This window comes from Podarcis tiliguerta (genome assembly GCF_965153285.1).
Source record: "Podarcis tiliguerta genome assembly, chromosome: 16".
In the NCBI taxonomy this organism is placed as follows: Eukaryota; Metazoa; Chordata; class Lepidosauria; order Squamata; family Lacertidae; genus Podarcis; species Podarcis tiliguerta.
Window position 1 is genome coordinate 26,833,324 of NC_139549.1, and position 18,285 is coordinate 26,851,608.

Genomic DNA, 18,285 nt, shown 5'->3' on the forward strand with positions numbered 1-18,285 from the left:
GCCGGGTGGGGAGTCGGTTCACGTTCTAATGAGGTTGAAGGTTTAGAGGGTTTAGAGCCTTTCTGCAGGTTCCCTCTCCACAGACAAAGCTGCTTCAAAACTACAAAAAGTGCTCCAGCCCCCATGTAGCTTTCAAAATACAGTGGTACCTCGGGTTAAGTACTTAATTCATTCCGGAGGTCCGTTCTTAACCTGAAACTGTTCTTAACCTGAAGCACCACTTTAGCTAATGGGGCCTCCTGCTGCTGCTGCACTGCCGGAGCCCTATTTCTGTTCTTAACCTGAAGCACTATTTCTGGGTTAGCAGAGTGTGTAACCTGAAGCATATGTAATCTGAAGCGTATGTAACCTGAGGTACCACTGTACTACCGGGCTACTCAGAGAGATGTGGTTTGCTCTCCAGTTGATGATTACATTTATAGCTCACCTATTCCTCCAAGCAGCTTAGGGTGGTAGACATGGTTCTCCAACTTCCCATTTTATCCTCACACAACAACCCTGGGAGGTAAGCTAGGCTAAGAGTGAGTGTCTGGCCCAAGATCAAACACTGAGCTACACGGCTGAGTGGGGATTCGAATCCTTGTCTCCCAGTTCACCAACTAGCTCTGTCTGTTGACATCTGCTTTATATACTGTTAGACTGCAGAAAACCACAAAGTGGTACCATGCATACACAAGAAACACTGGGCTGCATGGGATGTGCTGGCAATGCCCCCCCCCCACTCACTTATTATATATATTATTATATATTGCTCTCATGCATTTATAAGCATTTTGTGGGGTGGGGGAAGTCAGATAAATAACTTCATTGTTGTGGCTTAAGTGGGGCAGTCCACTGATCACGGGGATACACAGTATTGGGAATCCCCATTCATTTTGGGGCTTAAGGAGTATATAAGCAGCTGCAGTAGGAGGAAAGGAAAGAGCATGAATAACAGCTGTGAGTGGAGAAGGCCATTTTCCCAACCCTTTGAAACACCTGGGAAACTCCACAAACTGGGTGCAACTGAATGGGACACAGGTGTGGGCCACCTGAGAAAATATCATCCACCTGGGCGGGGGCGGGGGCTACCTATAAAATGGCGAGTCTTGCATGAGAGTCGCTAGATGTTGGCTTTTTCCAGGCACAGCAACTCTTGTGGAGCTTCTGTAGGTGAGTTGGGAGTTTTCTGGACCTTGTGTGAGATCCCAGAGGCTGGGTGGGTGGGTGTTATCAGAAGGAAAATGGATATTGTCTTATATGCATTAGTAACTTTGTACTGCGTCTGAAGAAGTGTGCATGCACACGAAAGCTTATACCCAGAACAAACTTAGTTGGTCTCTAAGGTGCTACTGGATAATTTTCTAATGTATTTATTCCGACTGCGTCAGACCAAAACGGCTACCTACCTGAATTTGCACTGCATGTAACTGTATTTTTGCAATGTTTTTCTTTAAGCCGTCTGTTGTCGCTTCATTATTATTTTTTGTACACCGCTTAGAGATATTTTTAAAAGATATTACAGAAACGGAAAAAAGCAATCGGCACAAATTTTTGGAGCTGAGACCTTTGTAATAAAGAACTGGGAACAAATCAGCACCTTTAAGACCTTCTGCTGCCCCCTAAGCTGTACCCCTAGGAGAACCCCCCCACCACCACCTCAAAGCCCCCGCCCCTGGCCTTGCCACGTGCACTCCGACCCCCCCCCCCCACCTTTGCAATTGCAAACGGGCTGAGCGATCCCACCCACGTGCTCGGGTCCTGCCTTGGGGCGGGGCTGATCCTGCATCTTTCTCGGCGTGTGCGGGGGAGTGAGGCCGGCGCGCCCCAGGGCGCCTTCCTGTTGGGAGGGGGGCGGGAGGCTGCTACTAATAAGAGAAACGGGTGACGCTGGTGAGTTGCCCAGGAACGGGTCGACTTATTTGTGTTTACTGAATTTATATCCCACCTTTTCCCTCCAAGGGGCCCAGAATGGCACACCTGAGTCTCTCAGTCCTCGGTTCATTATCACCACAAGAGTAAACTGTCTGAGAGGTCATGATTGAGGTGTGATTTTAAATGAAAACCTCATTTTCCCCCCAATTTGGAGCCTGCAATTTGCAGAGAGGAGCTGGCTGGAGACCCCAGACTCTAGAAAATCCTTTTAGCCACGGTAATGGTCAGTAACTTTTCCTCCAGGGAGTTGTCTAATTTCTCACACCTGAGAAAGTTTTGTCTCTCCGCTCCCTAATTTCCTGATTGTGCTAGTATAAAACAAACCACCTTGGATGCTTTTCCTTCCTACCAAATAATTTGTCAGCAGCTGAGATTTGAACCCAAACCCAGAATTCTATTACACGCTGGTGCCTGTGCTTTTGTTCCTGTCTGCCCTTCCTAGTATTGATATAAAATAAAAAGGGACCCAAACAAACCACATTTAAAAAACAGTGGTTTCAAGGGCCATGCTTCGTTCAGATAATTCTGTTGGCAATTTCCGTCTTCGGAGCCACAGTCTAATTTACTAGATAGTCCATTTTAGTTAAAATGGTTTAAAAAAAACTAGGAGTTCAAGCATGGTGTGAAGAAAGCAAATAGAAATAAGCTTTTCTACCTTTTCTCACAGTGCAAGAACTTAGAATCATCTCTCTTATCTTACTCTCTTTTGCACACACACCCAGAGAAAGAGAGAGAACGAGAACCTGTTATGGCACTAGGACCTGGGAGACACGGGTTCAAATCCCCACTCTGCCATGAAACTCACTGGTTAACCTTGGGGCAGTCATTCTCAGCCTGACGTACCTACCTCACAGGGTTGTTGCAGAGATTAATGGTTCCTTGTTCCCACAGAAGAGGCCACACGTGGACCAAAAAGGTGAAGTGGTTCACAGCCCTGCTGAAGAGGAACCCAGAGCCATGAAGCAGGAAAGCTTTTCAAGCTCTCCAGCAATCCCCTTGGGGCCTGGCAAGACTGGCAGGTACTTGGGGGAGGGGGTCCCTCCTCACAGCATCTACATCCTTGCGAGAATCAGCTTTTAATATTTAATAGGTTATTGTATTTTAGTGTTCTGTTGGAAGCCGCCCATAGTGGCTGGGGAAACCCAGCCAGATGGGCGGGGTGTAAATAAAATATTATTATTATTATTATTATTTATTATTATCGTGCCAACTTCTGGAGGCAGGAATATGACTGAACTTTTTTTTTTTTTGCAGAGAATACAGCTGGGGAACTGGAATTTGCCTAGCCTAGGCCAAAGAGGGTATGCACTCCTAAGCTTCTGAGAATGTTTTGTTTTGTTTTATTTTTTTACTTTTTAAAAAAACCATTAAGTGGTATATAAATCTTACAAACTGGTTTACAAAGAGAATAAGACACAAAAATTATCAGTAAAAGCAACTCTTTAAAAGCAACATTCAAAAGATGTGCTGTTGAGGTATCTTTGTAAACAGTACTGTGTTTTTTTGGTTCATATACCACCTTACAGATATTTTATATGGAAGTGTGGCTTATAAGTATTCAGGCAACCAGATAACCATGGGGGGGGGGGGTTGCTTCAATGCAGGTTGTGCCAGGATGCCTCCAGGTGCGCCAGGTCAGAGACAGTCAGTGAGCAGGACTTGGAGAAAGATGGCCTGGTGCTTAGATACAAGGAGTGATGGTGGTCCTGGTCAACTCGCCTGCCCTGCAGCAGGTAAGGAGAAAGGAGTCTGGTGGAAGAATGTGGGATTCCTCATGGAGCAGATGCAGATCCATGAACCTGTAGCCTCAAGAGGAGCAACTGCGTCAGGTCTCCCCCTGCACCATTGAGGCAGTGGCACCACCTGACGCCATGCTGATTGGGCTTGAGTACCAGGAAACGGAGGGGGCTTCCAAACAGATGCTTATTATGGGTGGGTGTTCCTCTCACACGCACATTTTTCACATGACGTAAGCAACAAAAAAGCCAACTCGTATTACACCCTCCCCCCAAAATAATAACCCAGATTTACCCTTTCCAGGGAAAATCCAAACAGTTAAAAAAGCCTGTTGACTAGTCACCCAATCACAGAATTATAGAGTTGGAAGGGACGCCCAAAGATCCTTTAGTCCAACCCCTTACAATGAACCACAGCTAATATTTCTCCCTCCCCTCCTCAGCTCTTCTATCACTGTGCTTGGCCAACCTCAATGCTGCCCCTGTCCTGCTCAGAGAATAGCCCTGCCTTGGCACAACAGCAGGTGAGGACTAGTTTCTTCTTATTTGCATAAGAAGCATAAGGTGATGTACATTGTTTTCCCATTTTATCCCCACAACAAGGTAGGTTAGGCTAAGAGAGGCATTGACTGGCCCCATGATATGGTAGGTGTTCTAGCTTATAGAATGGCTGTAGCCGGGGGTGGAGGGGAGGCTTTTCAGCCCAAGAGCCACATTCCTCTTAGGGTAACTACGGGCCAGTCTTGACAGACTCTAGGGTTGTGCGCCCATCTCACTCAAAGAGGCCAAGGGCCAGCGCTGTCCGAAGACACTTCCGGGTCATGTGGCCAGTGTGACATCGCTGCTCTGGCGAGCCAGAGCCGCGCACGGAAACGCCGTTTACCTTCCCGCTAGTAAGCGGTCCCTATTTATCTACTTGCCCCCGGGGGTGCTTTCGAACTGCTAGGTTGGCAGGCGCTGGGACCGAACAATGGGAGCGCACCCCGCCGCGGGGATTCGAACCACCGAACTTTCGATTGGCAAGCCCTAAAGCTGAGGCTTTAACCCACAGCGCCACCCGTGTCCCGTGTTAGGGTAACTTACCGGAGGCCAAATGTAGGGGGAGGAAAGAATGCCAACATTACTTTTCTACTAGTTTAGACACAGACACACCCACACCTTTCTCCAGCGTTGGATCCCCAGATCTGCAGATGAAGAGTGCTGTGCAAAATGTAATAAAAAATAAAAATAAAATCCAGGCACATGAGAGTCCACGGTCACCTCCCAGCCAGGCAAAAGCACTCAAGGGGGTGAAGCAAGGCTGGGGTTGGACTTGGGATCTTGCAGCTGGGTCTGGTTGGCAGTTTGTGGGGTCCTAGCAAAAAAAACCAACACCCCAAAGTTGATCCAACAAGCCTGAATCCTGCCCCACCCTGCTGGACTGGTGCAACTCATTTTCTGCAGTGTGTTGGGTGGGAGGAAGGAGGCTTGCGCCACTCAGCCAGATGGTGGGGGTGCTGCTCCTTCTCGAAAGGGCTCTCTATGTTCTACCTGACGGCACTCTTCTTCTTCGTCTTGGAATGTGGCCCTCTCAGCGGCCATTAGCAGAGCAGGAATGCTTTTAAGGACATCAATAATGAATGTGCTACCTCTGTGCACTCTGGGCTGCTGCTTTAGTGTAGCTCTGGCATCTTTTTGCCACGTTGGCTGGTGGAAAACGAGGAAAGTTGGCTGCGCTGGGTAGCTTAGGGCAGTTGCCTCCCACGCTGGGGGCTTGCAGGAAGGGCAACCCTATGTCTGGATCACGAAGAACAGGGAGGGAGGGAGGTGGCAAGGGAGCCCGCCGTCAGTGCCACGTTTCCTTGGGGTAACAGCAGCACCCACATGGCACGCAGCCCAGGTGAATCTGGTGGATCACACAGATCCAGCCCCTCCAGGGGTTCAGAGCCCACCAACTTCACAAGGCGGTTGCCATCTTGCAAAGTGGCCCGTAAGTCAAGCAACGAGGGGCGGCATTTCTCAAGTTTTAAAAGAACAAAGCTTGAGGCTGTTGTGAGTGCTAAGCTACAGGCCCGCTGTACAAGCTCTTGGGGACGAGTTATCTGTGGAAGGGGTGCCCGTAAGATAGCATAGGATATAAGAAAAGGGGGAGCAGATTTCATCACGCAGGGTGTCGTTTAAACTCTGGAATTTGGTCCTTTGAACATGCTTGCATACTTACCTTCCCCATTTTCTCATCTGTTTTTCCTAGGAAGTGAAAAGAAAAGGGTGGCGATGGAGGGGAGATATTCCTTTTTAATAGGCCTTCCACTGATCCTTTCGTGCCTCCCCTTGTGCTGGATCCAAAAACGTACTGCAGTTGCGAAGACCCACATTCTCCATCCGTTGCATCTGTGGAAAACAGTGCCAGGGAACTCTTTTCAGGTGGTTCATAGTCTAAACAGAACCACTTTCGACATTGGGGTCTGCTAAGGACTCCAAGATTTCTTGTAACTATTTTGCAGAGCTTGTTTGCAGAGGAAGGCTTCGGCCGTTTGATAAGCTGTCAAGTTTCAGCTCTCATTGATGGGCATCTGCTCAGCTGCCTTCAGAGGTTCCACCTGGACAGAGGTGTATTCCAAGCCTCTCAGGAGAACAAGACCGACATACATTGCTTTCCTTAAAGAATCTTGGGAACTGTAGGTTCCCTATTGTAGCTGTGTGGGTAAACTACAGTTCCCAGGATTCCCTGGGGGAAATGATGCGATTTCAGTGTATGGTGTGCCCAGCAGTTAGCATGCCCCAAGTCACTCTGCTCTCTTTCCTGTTTTGGAACTTCTGCTGTGAGCTGAAATAATGGAAATGGTGTCTCTTTGGAGGCAAGAGAAAGGGAGGGGCATTTGCCACATGCCAGAGACCATAGAAATGTAAGATTGTTATATGGCCTTCGAAGTCATTTTATCAAATTGTTTACTTTTTAAGTAGGATTCCAGATCATGAGTCCATTGAGGGTTTTATTTGCTTAACTCAAATGTGAGGCCCTCCAGATGTTCTGGGCTACATCTCCGATCATCCTGGATCGCTGGCCTTGCTGCTTTGGGCTGGTGGGACACCAACATCTGGAGGGCCAGCAGTTTCAACTTAACTTTCTCTTTTAATATATATATATATATATATTGTAATTTTCAGTTATATACATTTCAATAGTTTTAGTAATTTAAATGTTTCAAGACTTGACTTCCTTCCTCGTCTTTCTGTGGTCACTCCGGTAATTTTCACCATCTTAAATGTTTCTCAATGGGATATTTGCCTCCTGCGTGGACCTTCTGTTATATAGGAATAATTACGAATAAAATTTATTTGAAAATGGCTGCCTCTCTTTGCATGGGTGGTATCGTGGTTGCTGCTGTTGGTTGGGATCTGAGCCTGGGTGTCTTTTGCACCAAGCGCTGGGTGTTTTTGCCCTTTCCCTTCCCTTAATTTTTTAAAACTTTGCTAGGACTAGGCTTGGATGCCTTGCAAAATATATTGCTGATGACACACACACACACACACACACACACACACACACACCTTAATTTGCCCAGAGATGCCTACACATAGAAATTAGTCCATGCAAATTTTAATGTGAAGGTGATTTTTTAAAATTGCCCTCCTTTCAAACCTATAATTGGAGACACAGAGAGACTTCATGCAAATTGTCTTAAGGACATATGTACATGAATGGAACAGTATTCAACCTGCTTAAAATTTTTTTTAGGGGGTGCCATTTTAATGGAAACCTAATTCTCATTTCCCCAAAACGGAGGTCCTTTGAAATTTGTACTCTGGATTTAGGTCTCCAACAACAGTGTGTATAAAAGTTATATGTTAGAGGAAATGACATACAAAAAACGCATTTTATTACAGCAGATTATTTGCAAGAACAAAAAAGTATACAGTATTAGGCAACATGCCCCCTGAAATGCTGACAAATTTTTGTGAGGACTTGAAAATGGTAATTGCAAACTATTTTGCAGTGTATTTATCCAAAATACACTGCAATGTGTACACTGTATGCATACAGGCAACAATGCATGCCTGTATGTGATTCCCCTAATACAGTGGTACCTTGGGTTACAGATGCTTCAGGTTACAGATGCTTCAGGTTACAGATGCTTCAGGTTACAGACGCTAACCCAGAAATAGTGCTTCAGGTTAAGAACTTTGCTTCAGGATAAGAACAGAAATAGTGCTCCGGGGGCGCAGCGGCAGCAGGAGGCCCCATTAGCTAAAGTGGTGCTTCAGGTTAAGAACAGTTTCAGATTAAGAACGGACCTCCGGAACGAATCAAGTACTTAACCCGAGGTACCACTGTATATGAATTGTTTTAGTGGAAATTGTGAATTTGAGGATTTGAACAAAAATTGTAAACTGATGTAGAGGGTTGGGAAAATGGGAAACGGGGGGAAAAAACCCCCAAAAGGGGCTGATTCCTCTCCTTCCTCCTTAAACCATCATCTTCTAGCAAAAAAAGAACTGGGGGCGGAGAACAGCCCTTCCCAGAGACAACCCCTACAATGACGATATATAAGAACGTGCAGACTTAGTCCCACCAGAGAGCTGGTGTTGCACACATAGTCCTGCTCCTGCTCTGCGGATAGGCTGGTCTGCCTCCTTTGCCTTTAGCAACCGGAGACAAATATATCCATCTTTTCTCCCTTCCTCCTGAACCATGGCAACAGATGGGGGTGACTCTTCTCCTGGCTCAGGCTGCAGCCCCGACGTCTGAGTGCCAGGGAGAAGGAGGAATGGGCACTTAGAGACAAGCTGTGCATTAATAAGTCATGCTTTCCCGGCAAATGAAAGGAGAAAAAAATCAAGTGTGCAAGCCAGGCGGAGGCGAGTTGGAGGCTCGGAACTCACTTCACTCAGGATCATGGGGGAACATTGAGCCCAGGGCCAATATCTGCCTCCCAACCTGCTGCCCTTAAATGTCACAAACACCCTTTCACCTTTCCTCATGTCCTCAAGACGTTTTGGACTCTAGGCCCCATCAGGCTGGGCAGGTGGGAGTCCTAGTTCAAAATAACTGAAAGGCAAAGCCTGTGGCGCTGTGGGTTAAACCACAGAGCCTAGGACTTGCCGATCAGAAGGTCGGCGGTTCGAATCCCCGCGATGGGGTGAGCTCCCATTGCTCGGTCCCTGCTCCCGCCAACCTAGCAGTTTGAAAGCACATCAAAGTGCAAGTAGATAAATAGGTACCACTCCGGCGGGAAGGTAAATGGCATTTCCGTGCGCTGCTCTGGTTCGCCAGAAGCGGCTTAGTCATGCTGGCTACATGACCCGGAAGCTGTACGCCTGCTCCCTCGGCCAATAAAGCGAGATGAGCGCTGCAACCCCAGAGTTGGCCACGACTGGACCTAATGGTCAGGGGTCCCTTTACCTTTAAAGCTTGTTTACCCTCTGAAAGGCTCTTGCCACCTTTGCAAGGAAGGGCTTCTCTCTGCAGAAGAGAACAGACAATGTCCTGTGAAAGGCACTCCCGAAAAAGCCCACCTCCCAGCAAACTTAGAAGAGAACATTTCAAATCCTACGCTTCTTTCAGCGAGCTCTTCCCGCCCCAATTTCACACTCGCAACAACAACCCTGCGAGGTAGGTCAGGCTGAGACCACTGAGCATCACGGCCGAGGGAGAGATTTTTTTGGAGGTAGGTGTTAGGGAGGTCAGTCTCCAGATCTACCAACCCTCCTCGTGGGACGCCTCCCTCCTCCTCCGCCCTGCCTCCCTCCGCAATGCCCGCCCACCCCTTTTGCAATGCAGCACGGCTACCGCGCATGCTCCGGCCTCCCTCTCCCCGCCCCGCGCACTCCCGCGTCCAGCGCCGCGGAGCTATTTATAGCCGATGACGTCAGCTAGAAATAGAACGCCGGGGCCAGCCGCGGCTCAGGCGCGTGACTGATGGGCTGACGCACGGGCACGCGCCCTCCGCAACCCCTCCCTTCCCTTGCGGTCTTCTTGGCTCCGCCCACTTTGCCCGCTTTTTTACTATAAGGGGAATGCCTCGTCAAGCGTGCGCATGCGCACCCTTTTTTTTTTTTTAATATATAATATCGCAGCGAGGAATCCAACTTGCCCTCCTTTCCCTTTAGCGACGGGGCTTTACTCTCTGGCGCATGCGCACAGTGTCATGCAGTGAGCGTGTGTATGTACTGTATGTAGGTGGGTGAGTCTCTGTCGGGCGCTGGCCGGTGTGTGGAGCGCGCACGCGCGAGAGCGAGGGAGTAGACGTTTGAAGCTGCGCGTGCGCGAAGCAGCCAGTCGGTCCAGTCAGTCACAGAGTGCGCGCGCTCTCTCGCCTGAGGTAAAAAAGAGGCGAAGGAGGGAGAGCCGTTGCTGCTACTGCTGCTGCTGCTTCTGAGGCGACGCCGCCGCTGCCGCCGCCTCGGTCTCGCTCTGTCTTTGGCCGGCCCTGAAAGGAGCTTCGCCTCGGAAGGGCGCGCACAGCCCCCAGCCCAGCGACCCCACCGCCACCTCGAGCCTCCGCCTCAGCCCCCGGGCAACGATGAGCGACCGCGAGCAGCTGCTGCAGCGAGCCCGCCTGGCCGAGCAGGCGGAGCGATACGACGACATGGCTTCGGCCATGAAAGCGGTGAGTGGACCGAGCGAGGGGAGCCAAGAAGAAGAAGAAGGGGCTGCTGCTGCTGACCCACCGCCAGACCCACCCACGGGGAGGATGAGGATGGCGGCCGCCCCCCAGGAGGAGGAAAGGGGGTCGGCGATGGTGACCAAGACTTCTCGCTCCAAATGTGTCCCCCCCTCTTTCTCACCTCCCTTCTCCTCAGTCCCCCTAACCCTTAAGGCGGATGCCTTGCAATACCTGTCTCTTTTAGGTTCTTGTTATTCTGAGGCTGCCCCCCCCCTTTATTTCTATTAAGTGATCTTAATAGGGTATTGTGGAAGCCTTTCTGGGGGAGGAGGGTTTCTTCTTCTTTTCTGTAGTTGGAGCTGGGAAGATGCTGGGAGGGGGGGCTCAGAGGGGGTGGGTGCTATCCATTGAATCAGCTGCTGTGGCCCCTTTCTCTCAGGCCTGGTCTAGGTGTCCCCCACCCTCTCTCAGCCCTCCCTCTGAAAGTAGAAGTTGGGGTGTGGATCCTCTGTAAAAGAATGAACTGGTTCTAGCCAGTGAACAGATCTCTCCTCTCAGCCTCCCTTCTAAGGCATGCTGCCTGTTAGTCTTCATCCTCTGGGAATGAGCTGGGAAAGGGGAAGGGTCTTTTAGCCCCTTTTAGTCTTCTCACCACACCACACAGGTATGTTGTGACTAGGCAGGACAGGAGTGTGTGTGGCTTTCTTGAGGTGGGGTTAGTCAGATTATTTTATCATTTCCCTCCCTGTCTGCTTATCAGCTGACATGGGCATTGTCAACGATGGAGTGGGTGTATGTAGTGCACTAAGGGAGTGCCCTTTAACAGCTTGGCGTGTCTGTGTGTGCCAGAAGCTGAGGACAAGCCCTGAGCCATGCGGCAAGGTGGAGCAATGGGGATGTGGGCACTGTTCGAGTGGGATGGAGACTGATTTGAGCCATGGGGCAGATCTGGCTGGGAAGCTCTTCTCTGCAAGGTTTGTCAAAGGGTTCTATTTCATGTGGCTTTTGTTGGAGAGCTTCCTAACAGTTTGCCCCTCATGCTAATGAGGCTCTGCTTCTAAAACATCTTGAACCACTTTGAAAAAGGGCCTTTTGGCCATACTGCTATCCATCTCCCTTATTTCCAGCAGCCCCCTTTTGCATTTATATAGTACTTGCCTCAATAACCTTCCAAATAACTGGTTCAGAATTTTATTTTTGCCTTTTGTTGTTGTCATTTCAATATTCAGCAGCATAAAAAGGATTAAAATCTAATTAAGTTTTGATAGTATTCTATAACATAACATGATTCTAATACAAGTCTGTTTTTCTTATTGCCACTGGACAGGCTTCTTTTTATTTGGCCCACCAAAAAAAATACCAGATTGCATGTAAATGCAGGGCATGTCAGTTTTCTTCTGTGTGATCCAGGTGGTCAGCATTCATCCTCGCTCTGCTATCTTGCTCTAGTGAGTATCAAATCCAAGGGACCAAAATCAACTGACAGAGTTCTTTGGAGGGTTTCCCCTCATACGTTGGCATTACGAGTTTTCCATGAAAGTATGCTGACTGAATAGTATTTATGACTACCCAGTTTCCCCATTTTTGCTTGCAGGGGGATTTTGCACACTCACCCCCTCCTCCCTGCTTCCTGTCTGTTAACACTCTTGATTCTACCTCAGATTCTTTCCTCTGCACAACCTTGGAGATAGTCGCAGTGCTGGATGATTATGTTTCTGCCCATCTGTCTTGCCGCATGCTGACTCTGAGCCTGAGCTACTGTAGCACAAGCACACCCTACTGCTCTGAGGCAGGCTTCAGTAGCAGTGGGGATTCAGTCTTTAAAACAGCTACTTTTGGATACTTTTGCTTCAAGATCCATTTGTCAGTCTGAGCAATAGTCTGACATGTAAATGGTGCAGCTCTGGGGCATCTTGTGGGGTTGGATTGCTGTTTATTCCTGTCTGCTTCTGACCTACTTTGAAATTTCCACCATAAAAAGAGCAATTTCATGATTCCAGAATGACTACACATGTATAGTAGTGCACATGCATACCTGGATGACATGTGTTAGGATCTTTACCCAAGGGTTGTAGTGCATCACAGCAAACATGTTTTCTGAAGGGGAATTATCTTCAAGACAACAGTGCAGTTTTAGAGTAATTGAATATGCAGTTTATTACAAAAAGGGTAGTAAAAAAATCCATATCACTTGAAGCATTGTGGGGTAACTTACTTAAGAGTTAGAGAGGCAAGAAAGGAAACGGGGAGGGGAAAGAGATCAGTGTGGATACCTGTTCCAAGGCAAAAGATATAGGAAATGACTCTTTCAAAGGCATCTGCCTTAAATCTGGAGGTTGTCAATTGCACTAGATTTGCATTAGTTATTCTTTACATATACTAAAATGATTAGACACCCTGACTCTTAATAACAAGGGGCACCACACAGAACATTCCTAGGTAAAGGCTGTGAAGGAAGAACACAAATGTTGGCAAGCTGTAGGTTCCTTTGGAACCCTTTTAAAACCAAGTGCAAAAATAAAATAAATGGAGGAGGAGGAAAGAGAAGGATTGGGGGAGGGGGAGTTAGGGCTATCTGTAAAAGAAAGAACCTCTGCTAGGGATTTCTCTTATAGGCTATATTATACGAGGGAGGAAAAGGGTATTGATAGTGCACCTTTGATGAATGTAAAGGTCGGGGTGTGTGCAAGAGGGGTCCCTTGTATACATGGTTTGGGAGGAAGTCCCTAATCTTAATGTGTGGCTTAGTTATTTGCACTATCATTCTCCAGTGCTTCCTGCTTTCCCTCTCCAGGGGCCTGCAGTGCGAATCACTAGGTGCACTGCAAGGAAGCAGGGTGTGCACATACTCCAGAGGTCTCTGGCCTGCTGCATAGAGAGTGTCAACACCCTGTGGTTTGTGTTAATGGTGGCAGCCAGCACATGCTTGCTCCTTTCTTGCCCTGGGTGTCTAAGCCTCTGCTGAGGAATACATTTTCAGGCAAAATTTAGATTTTGGAGCCAAGGTGATTAGAGAAGTATATAAAATGGGGACAGGGCTTGCATGTTTGTTAATAGAAGGGATGGCTTGTCTCACTCTACAAAATACAGTACCTGGCAATGTCATCTTTGTTGTTGGCATAATTTTCCATTTATGTGATGGGCTCAAACTATTATTGTAGGACTGTGAAATGGTTATAACATCATTCCTTTCAACTGCTCATTTGATTCTGCCTTACTCTGGCCTCATCTTTTTGGAGACTAGAAGTGATGGGAGTCTTTACCACAATTCTGCAGACTAATTATTGGTTTTAGAACAGATTCAACATTGTATAACATGGTTTGATACTCTAGGGTAAGGACATCCATTTAGAACTGTGTCTTGCTGAAATCAGTGCTACTAGTTCAGGTGCAGCCATATTTAACCATGCTAGTAACCTTTATGCTTTCTGCATGTCTAAACAGGATCATCTTGCTGGTGGTGGGGTGGGGTTTGAACATTTTCCCCATTTGAAATTATATTGGTTGATGTTTCACAAGGGAATTTATATTGCCTCTTATATTGCTGTCTGCTACATATTCTTCCCTATTTCATGAGAAATTGAGATGCTGATCCTAATAAACAGTGAAATTAGAACATGCTGCCACTCCAAAGAGAAATATAGAGAACTTGCTCATTCTTACCAGTGTTGTGTAAAAGCCAGCCCCATCTTGTATGCAAGCCCCTGCCCTACCTCTGGGTAGAGAGGGGGGTAGCATGCTAGGTCAGAGTGAAGGTGTTTGGAGGATTTCTGAGTGCTTTTGAGCAGTGTTGCCCAATGGGCACCTGCACGAGAATAGGTGGTTGGGCAACACTAGTCAGAGGTAGTGGCACCTCCAAGCAATGTTGCCCATCAGGAGAGTGGTTTGGCATAGCTTCAGGCTGCTGTGTCCAGTCTTCTCCACCCTTCTTTCCTGCTCCAGAACAAGAAAGGACAGCAAGGGGCAGAGGTTTACCTTTTTAGCTTGCATTGCTGGCTGTGTGTCATGCTTATCGGAGAACACCACCACACTTGCCATGGTAAGCAGGTTTGCAGAGGCTTGGTTCTCATGTACCAACTTAAGTCAAAGGTTTTCAGCTTAAGACATCTTTGCTTTATGGTGAGGATTTTTGTCTCAAGAAAGCATGCATAGCATTGTGTGGAGAGCTGCCCAATTTACTTGAATGTGATCCATATCGCCTACATTTAGTAGGCAAAAAGTGAGCCATACTGTGAAAGTGGAGCTGTATCTATCCTTTCAGAAGACAAATGGACAGTAACAGGTAGGGGCAGGATTTCCTTAATCAAGAGACCCTCCTGTCTAACTAGATCCTCACCCTTACCCCTGTGGTAAAGGAGCTGTGGAGCTGTATTCTGTTAGAATGAAAGGTGGAATGAGTTATAAATGTGAATAGGAGTAAAGGAATTTTATTTGGTAAAAAGTGCATTATTCCTCCAGTGGGGTTACTATTTGCTTGTCATTGAGCCTTTTGCAGTGCTCTGAAAGGAGCAGTGCTTTCCTTTTTTTTTTTTTGGCCTGAGCTAGATTTTAGTACAGGGTGTTCTATTGGTCCCGTACACACATATGGCTAGCTATTTATACTAGAGACATAAGTAGAATTATTTGTTAGTGGACAGGACTGCCACATGCCACGTAACTTGTGACGTAGACAATGGGTTCATATCTACATTTCCAAGATGAGGACTCTGTTCATTTCCAGATTCCTTATATAGGGAATTTCATTAGCTGTAATTTAGGAGACGGAAATGAAAGAAAATCAATTTTAATAATACAGATGTGTTTAATTCTTCTTATGAAAGCTTTAGGAAAATCGCATGCATTTTTGTATACAAAATTTCCTCATTTATATTTCTTCCTCAAATTGAGTTAAATGTTGTAGAAAAACTGTGATGTTACTTCTTGGTTTGCACATTTGTAGCTGGTTGATTGTTGCATTAATTATGTCTCACACTGAGTAAGGTTTGCACCTCCCTTAGTTGGTCACTTATAGCACTCAACCCTTCTAATTTTTTTCTTTATGGAAGTTGCAATATCTTCTTCCCACAACAGGATGGCTTTGGGCTAATTTGCCTTCCACACTTCCACAGTGGATGCTGGGGAGCTAGAAGATATTTCTCTTTGCTCTACTCCTGCTTCCTACTGCATGCTGCCTCCAGTTTTCAGCAGGGCAGTTTCCACAGTCTTAGCAGCCAGATCATTCCTTCCCTAAGCAGTCACAGACTCAGGGAAGTTATAGCTGCATTTCTTTTTCTCAGCTGATGTGACTCTATGCAATGCAGGGATCCTTTTTCTCAGCCTGTGAAAGATGAATCAACTGGGGCTGAATATGTGTTCCAAGGTGCTAGGATTATGCTTTTATGAGCAATCACTGAAAAAGGGCTCATGGACTTTCAAGTCCACAAATCCTCTGTCTCAGTAAATCTGATGGGCCTTAGGTCCTGTTCTTTAACGGCATTTATTTATTTATTTCGTAGCAAACTAACACATCTGCTATTCTAGCCTCTTTTGAAGGCATAAAAATTGAAGGTGCCAGATCTGTGTAGGAATAAACATTATAAATTCTTACTCACCCACACCTTAATTTTAAGTGCAAGAGAATTTTCCAGCCCTGTAATCTGTCATTATTATTGATGTTGCTTTGCGCTTACGATATGAATGTTGTCCTCTCAATACATAATGTAAAATCATTCCGCTTCTGCCTGAGGGTGGAGATGCACTTGAATCATTGTCTGCTTCCTATGGTGTCCTTACTATGTTCATCAATGCAAGGCAGAGTTACTTTAAACCTCCAAATGGCTGATGAGGTGAAAAACTGTTGTTCATGTGTTCCATGTTCAGAGAGCATAGAGAGGTCTTTTGTCCTTCTATTGATTAATGGAATGGAAGTTCCAATGTTGAAAGACTAGTTTCTCTGCAACCATAAGGGCCCAGAGAGTCTTTTGGCTTTTGTAATAGATGTGGGTGAAACTTGTACATGTGGTATGGTTTGGAGGATGGTATATTTGGCCCCCAAAACTTGTCTTAATATCTCTATGTGCATTTGCAGGTGACTGAGCTGAATGAGCCCCTCTCAAATGAAGACAGGAACCTGCTGTCTGTAGCATACAAGAATGTAGTTGGTGCCAGGCGATCTTCCTGGCGAGTCATCAGCAGCATAGAGCAGAAAACCATGGCTGATGGGAATGAGAAGAAGCTGGAAAAGGTTAAAGCATACAGGGAGAAGATTGAAAAGGAGTTGGAGACAGTGTGCAATGATGTTTTGGCCCTGCTAGACAAGTTCTTGATCAAGAACTGCAGTGACATTCAATATGAGAGCAAGGTCTTCTACCTGAAAATGAAAGGTGATTACTACCGCTATTTGGCAGAAGTCGCTGCAGGTGAGAAGAAGAACAGCGTTGTGGAAGCATCAGAGGCTGCCTACAAAGAAGCCTTTGAAATCAGCAAAGAGCACATGCAGCCCACGCACCCAATCAGGCTGGGGCTGGCACTCAACTTCTCCGTCTTCTACTATGAAATCCAGAATGCCCCTGAGCAGGCCTGCCTTCTAGCCAAACAAGCCTTTGATGATGCCATTGCGGAGCTGGACACACTCAACGAGGATTCCTACAAGGACTCCACGCTTATCATGCAGCTCCTTCGAGACAACCTCACTCTCTGGACAAGTGACCAGCAGGATGAGGAGGCAGGGGAAGGCAACAATTGAAGAGCTCCCCAGATCACGGCTTCCCATCAACCACCACCTCATCACCATCACCAATACTTCTTTGCCACGATCACACTATGTATTTAGTGCTAAGCATAAATGTATTGTTGGCACAGCTGTGAGGTCTGCCAGATGCTGCTTCAGATGGGGCTTCATGGGCATTGCTGGACTAAATGGTGTATCAGCCCTGTTTATCATAGTGGCATATTGTGCAGGAAGAAACTTAAAATGAGGCATTTTAGTTTCATTTGATTCATATTATATGGGTTAATAAAAGAGTGGAAATGATTTAGGAGAATTGATCGAAAATTGAATCTTTAAATTTTCTGCTTGGAGTGGATTATGTCAGTTCAGCAGTACATCTTATACATGCAAAACATGGAAGTGGCTCTAAGCAGATGTGAACTGATTTTGTCCTGTTCATCAATTTTAAAATGTGAGGTTCTATAACAATCTGTGTTTCACTCTTTATGTGCACAGACTTGGTTTCAGGCAATGCATCTTGAGTTTTTGATTTTGATACTTGTAAGCTTTTTTTGCAGTTTTGAAGAATCATGATTTATTTTTTGTAAATTCTTTGGCTGTTCAGTTGCCTGTGTATTCTGACAGCGCAGTGTCAATGTTAGCCCATGTTAAGATGGATGATGAGATGCCAGACTTCTAAATTAAGTGTTTTGGAATTAAAGAAAATAAACTGCTGCTTGGGGGAGATAAGTTGTAAGAAGTTGTGTGTTTGTTTGAGAGTATTTAAACCCACCCACTAACCAAGGTGACTTACAAAGTACAATGAAATAGGAATTTCTAGAGAGGGGCAAAGGTATATTCAGATTTACCTGCATTCCTCAGATGTTCCTTTTGCTGCTGCTGAATCTCTGGGCCACAGCATGTCTTAGAGGAAATCGCCATCACCTCAAAAAGGATGTTAGCCTCTCAAAAAATGGGCTTCTTAGTGATTTCTCACAGCTTCTGCTGGCAGATACAAGATGGAGCAAATAAATTTACAAGCCTTCAATTCTCAAATATTTACAAAATAATGCTTCCAAGGTGTGTAATTATAGGAGTTAAATAAGCTCGTTAAACCTACAAGCCCCTTCTCACTGATTAGCTGGGTTCCAGTAACAGGGAAATGCAGAGTGAATATTTTGCCCCAGTTGCAATGAATGCCTGACTGATTTTACTGCTTGTGGATGAGGCATGAGGTTTTATTCTGTCCCATGGGTGCCATAGAACTCTGCTGGTATGCCAACCTTACACAGCTTCACTTTAAAGTATGACCAATTGCATAAGATCTCACTCTTCTTTTTGACCTAGTTACCTATGGGAG

The 18,285-nt window shown here is 46.4% G+C and overlaps 1 protein-coding gene and 1 long non-coding RNA gene across 3 annotated transcripts; both read left to right on the top strand.

Annotated features, from left to right (window-relative positions):
- Positions 1–1,096: 1,096 nt before the first annotated feature.
- Positions 1,097–6,979, top strand: LOC310666746. Of its 2 annotated transcripts, XR_014506001.1 has the most exons (5): positions 1,785–1,872; positions 2,806–2,933; positions 3,519–3,647; positions 4,094–4,174; positions 5,881–6,979. It is a non-coding gene; the product is annotated as an uncharacterized lncRNA (long non-coding RNA). The 2 variants fall into 2 exon arrangements; XR_014506000.1 differs by lacking the exons at positions 1,785–1,872; positions 3,519–3,647 and adding an exon at positions 1,097–1,152.
- A 2,748-nt stretch (positions 6,980–9,727) lies between these two features.
- YWHAH (tyrosine 3-monooxygenase/tryptophan 5-monooxygenase activation protein eta) lies at positions 9,728–17,685 on the top strand. The gene is made up of 2 exons (XM_083417945.1): positions 9,728–10,240; positions 16,305–17,685. The coding sequence occupies exons 1-2, from the start codon at positions 10,154–10,156 to the stop codon at positions 16,959–16,961; spliced, it is 744 nt and encodes a 247-aa protein (XP_083274071.1). The 5' UTR covers positions 9,728–10,153; the 3' UTR covers positions 16,962–17,685.
- Positions 17,686–18,285: the final 600 nt, after the last annotated feature.

Bases quoted from the DNA above. Each gene is read 5' to 3' on its own strand.
- YWHAH (XM_083417945.1), top strand. From the start codon at position 10,154: ATGAGCGACCGCGAGCAGCTGCTGCAGCGAGCCCGCCTGGCCGAGCAG. The intron at 10,241-16,304 runs GTGAGTGGACCG...GTGCATTTGCAG, and splicing joins TGGCTTCGGCCATGAAAGCG to GTGACTGAGCTGAATGAGCC.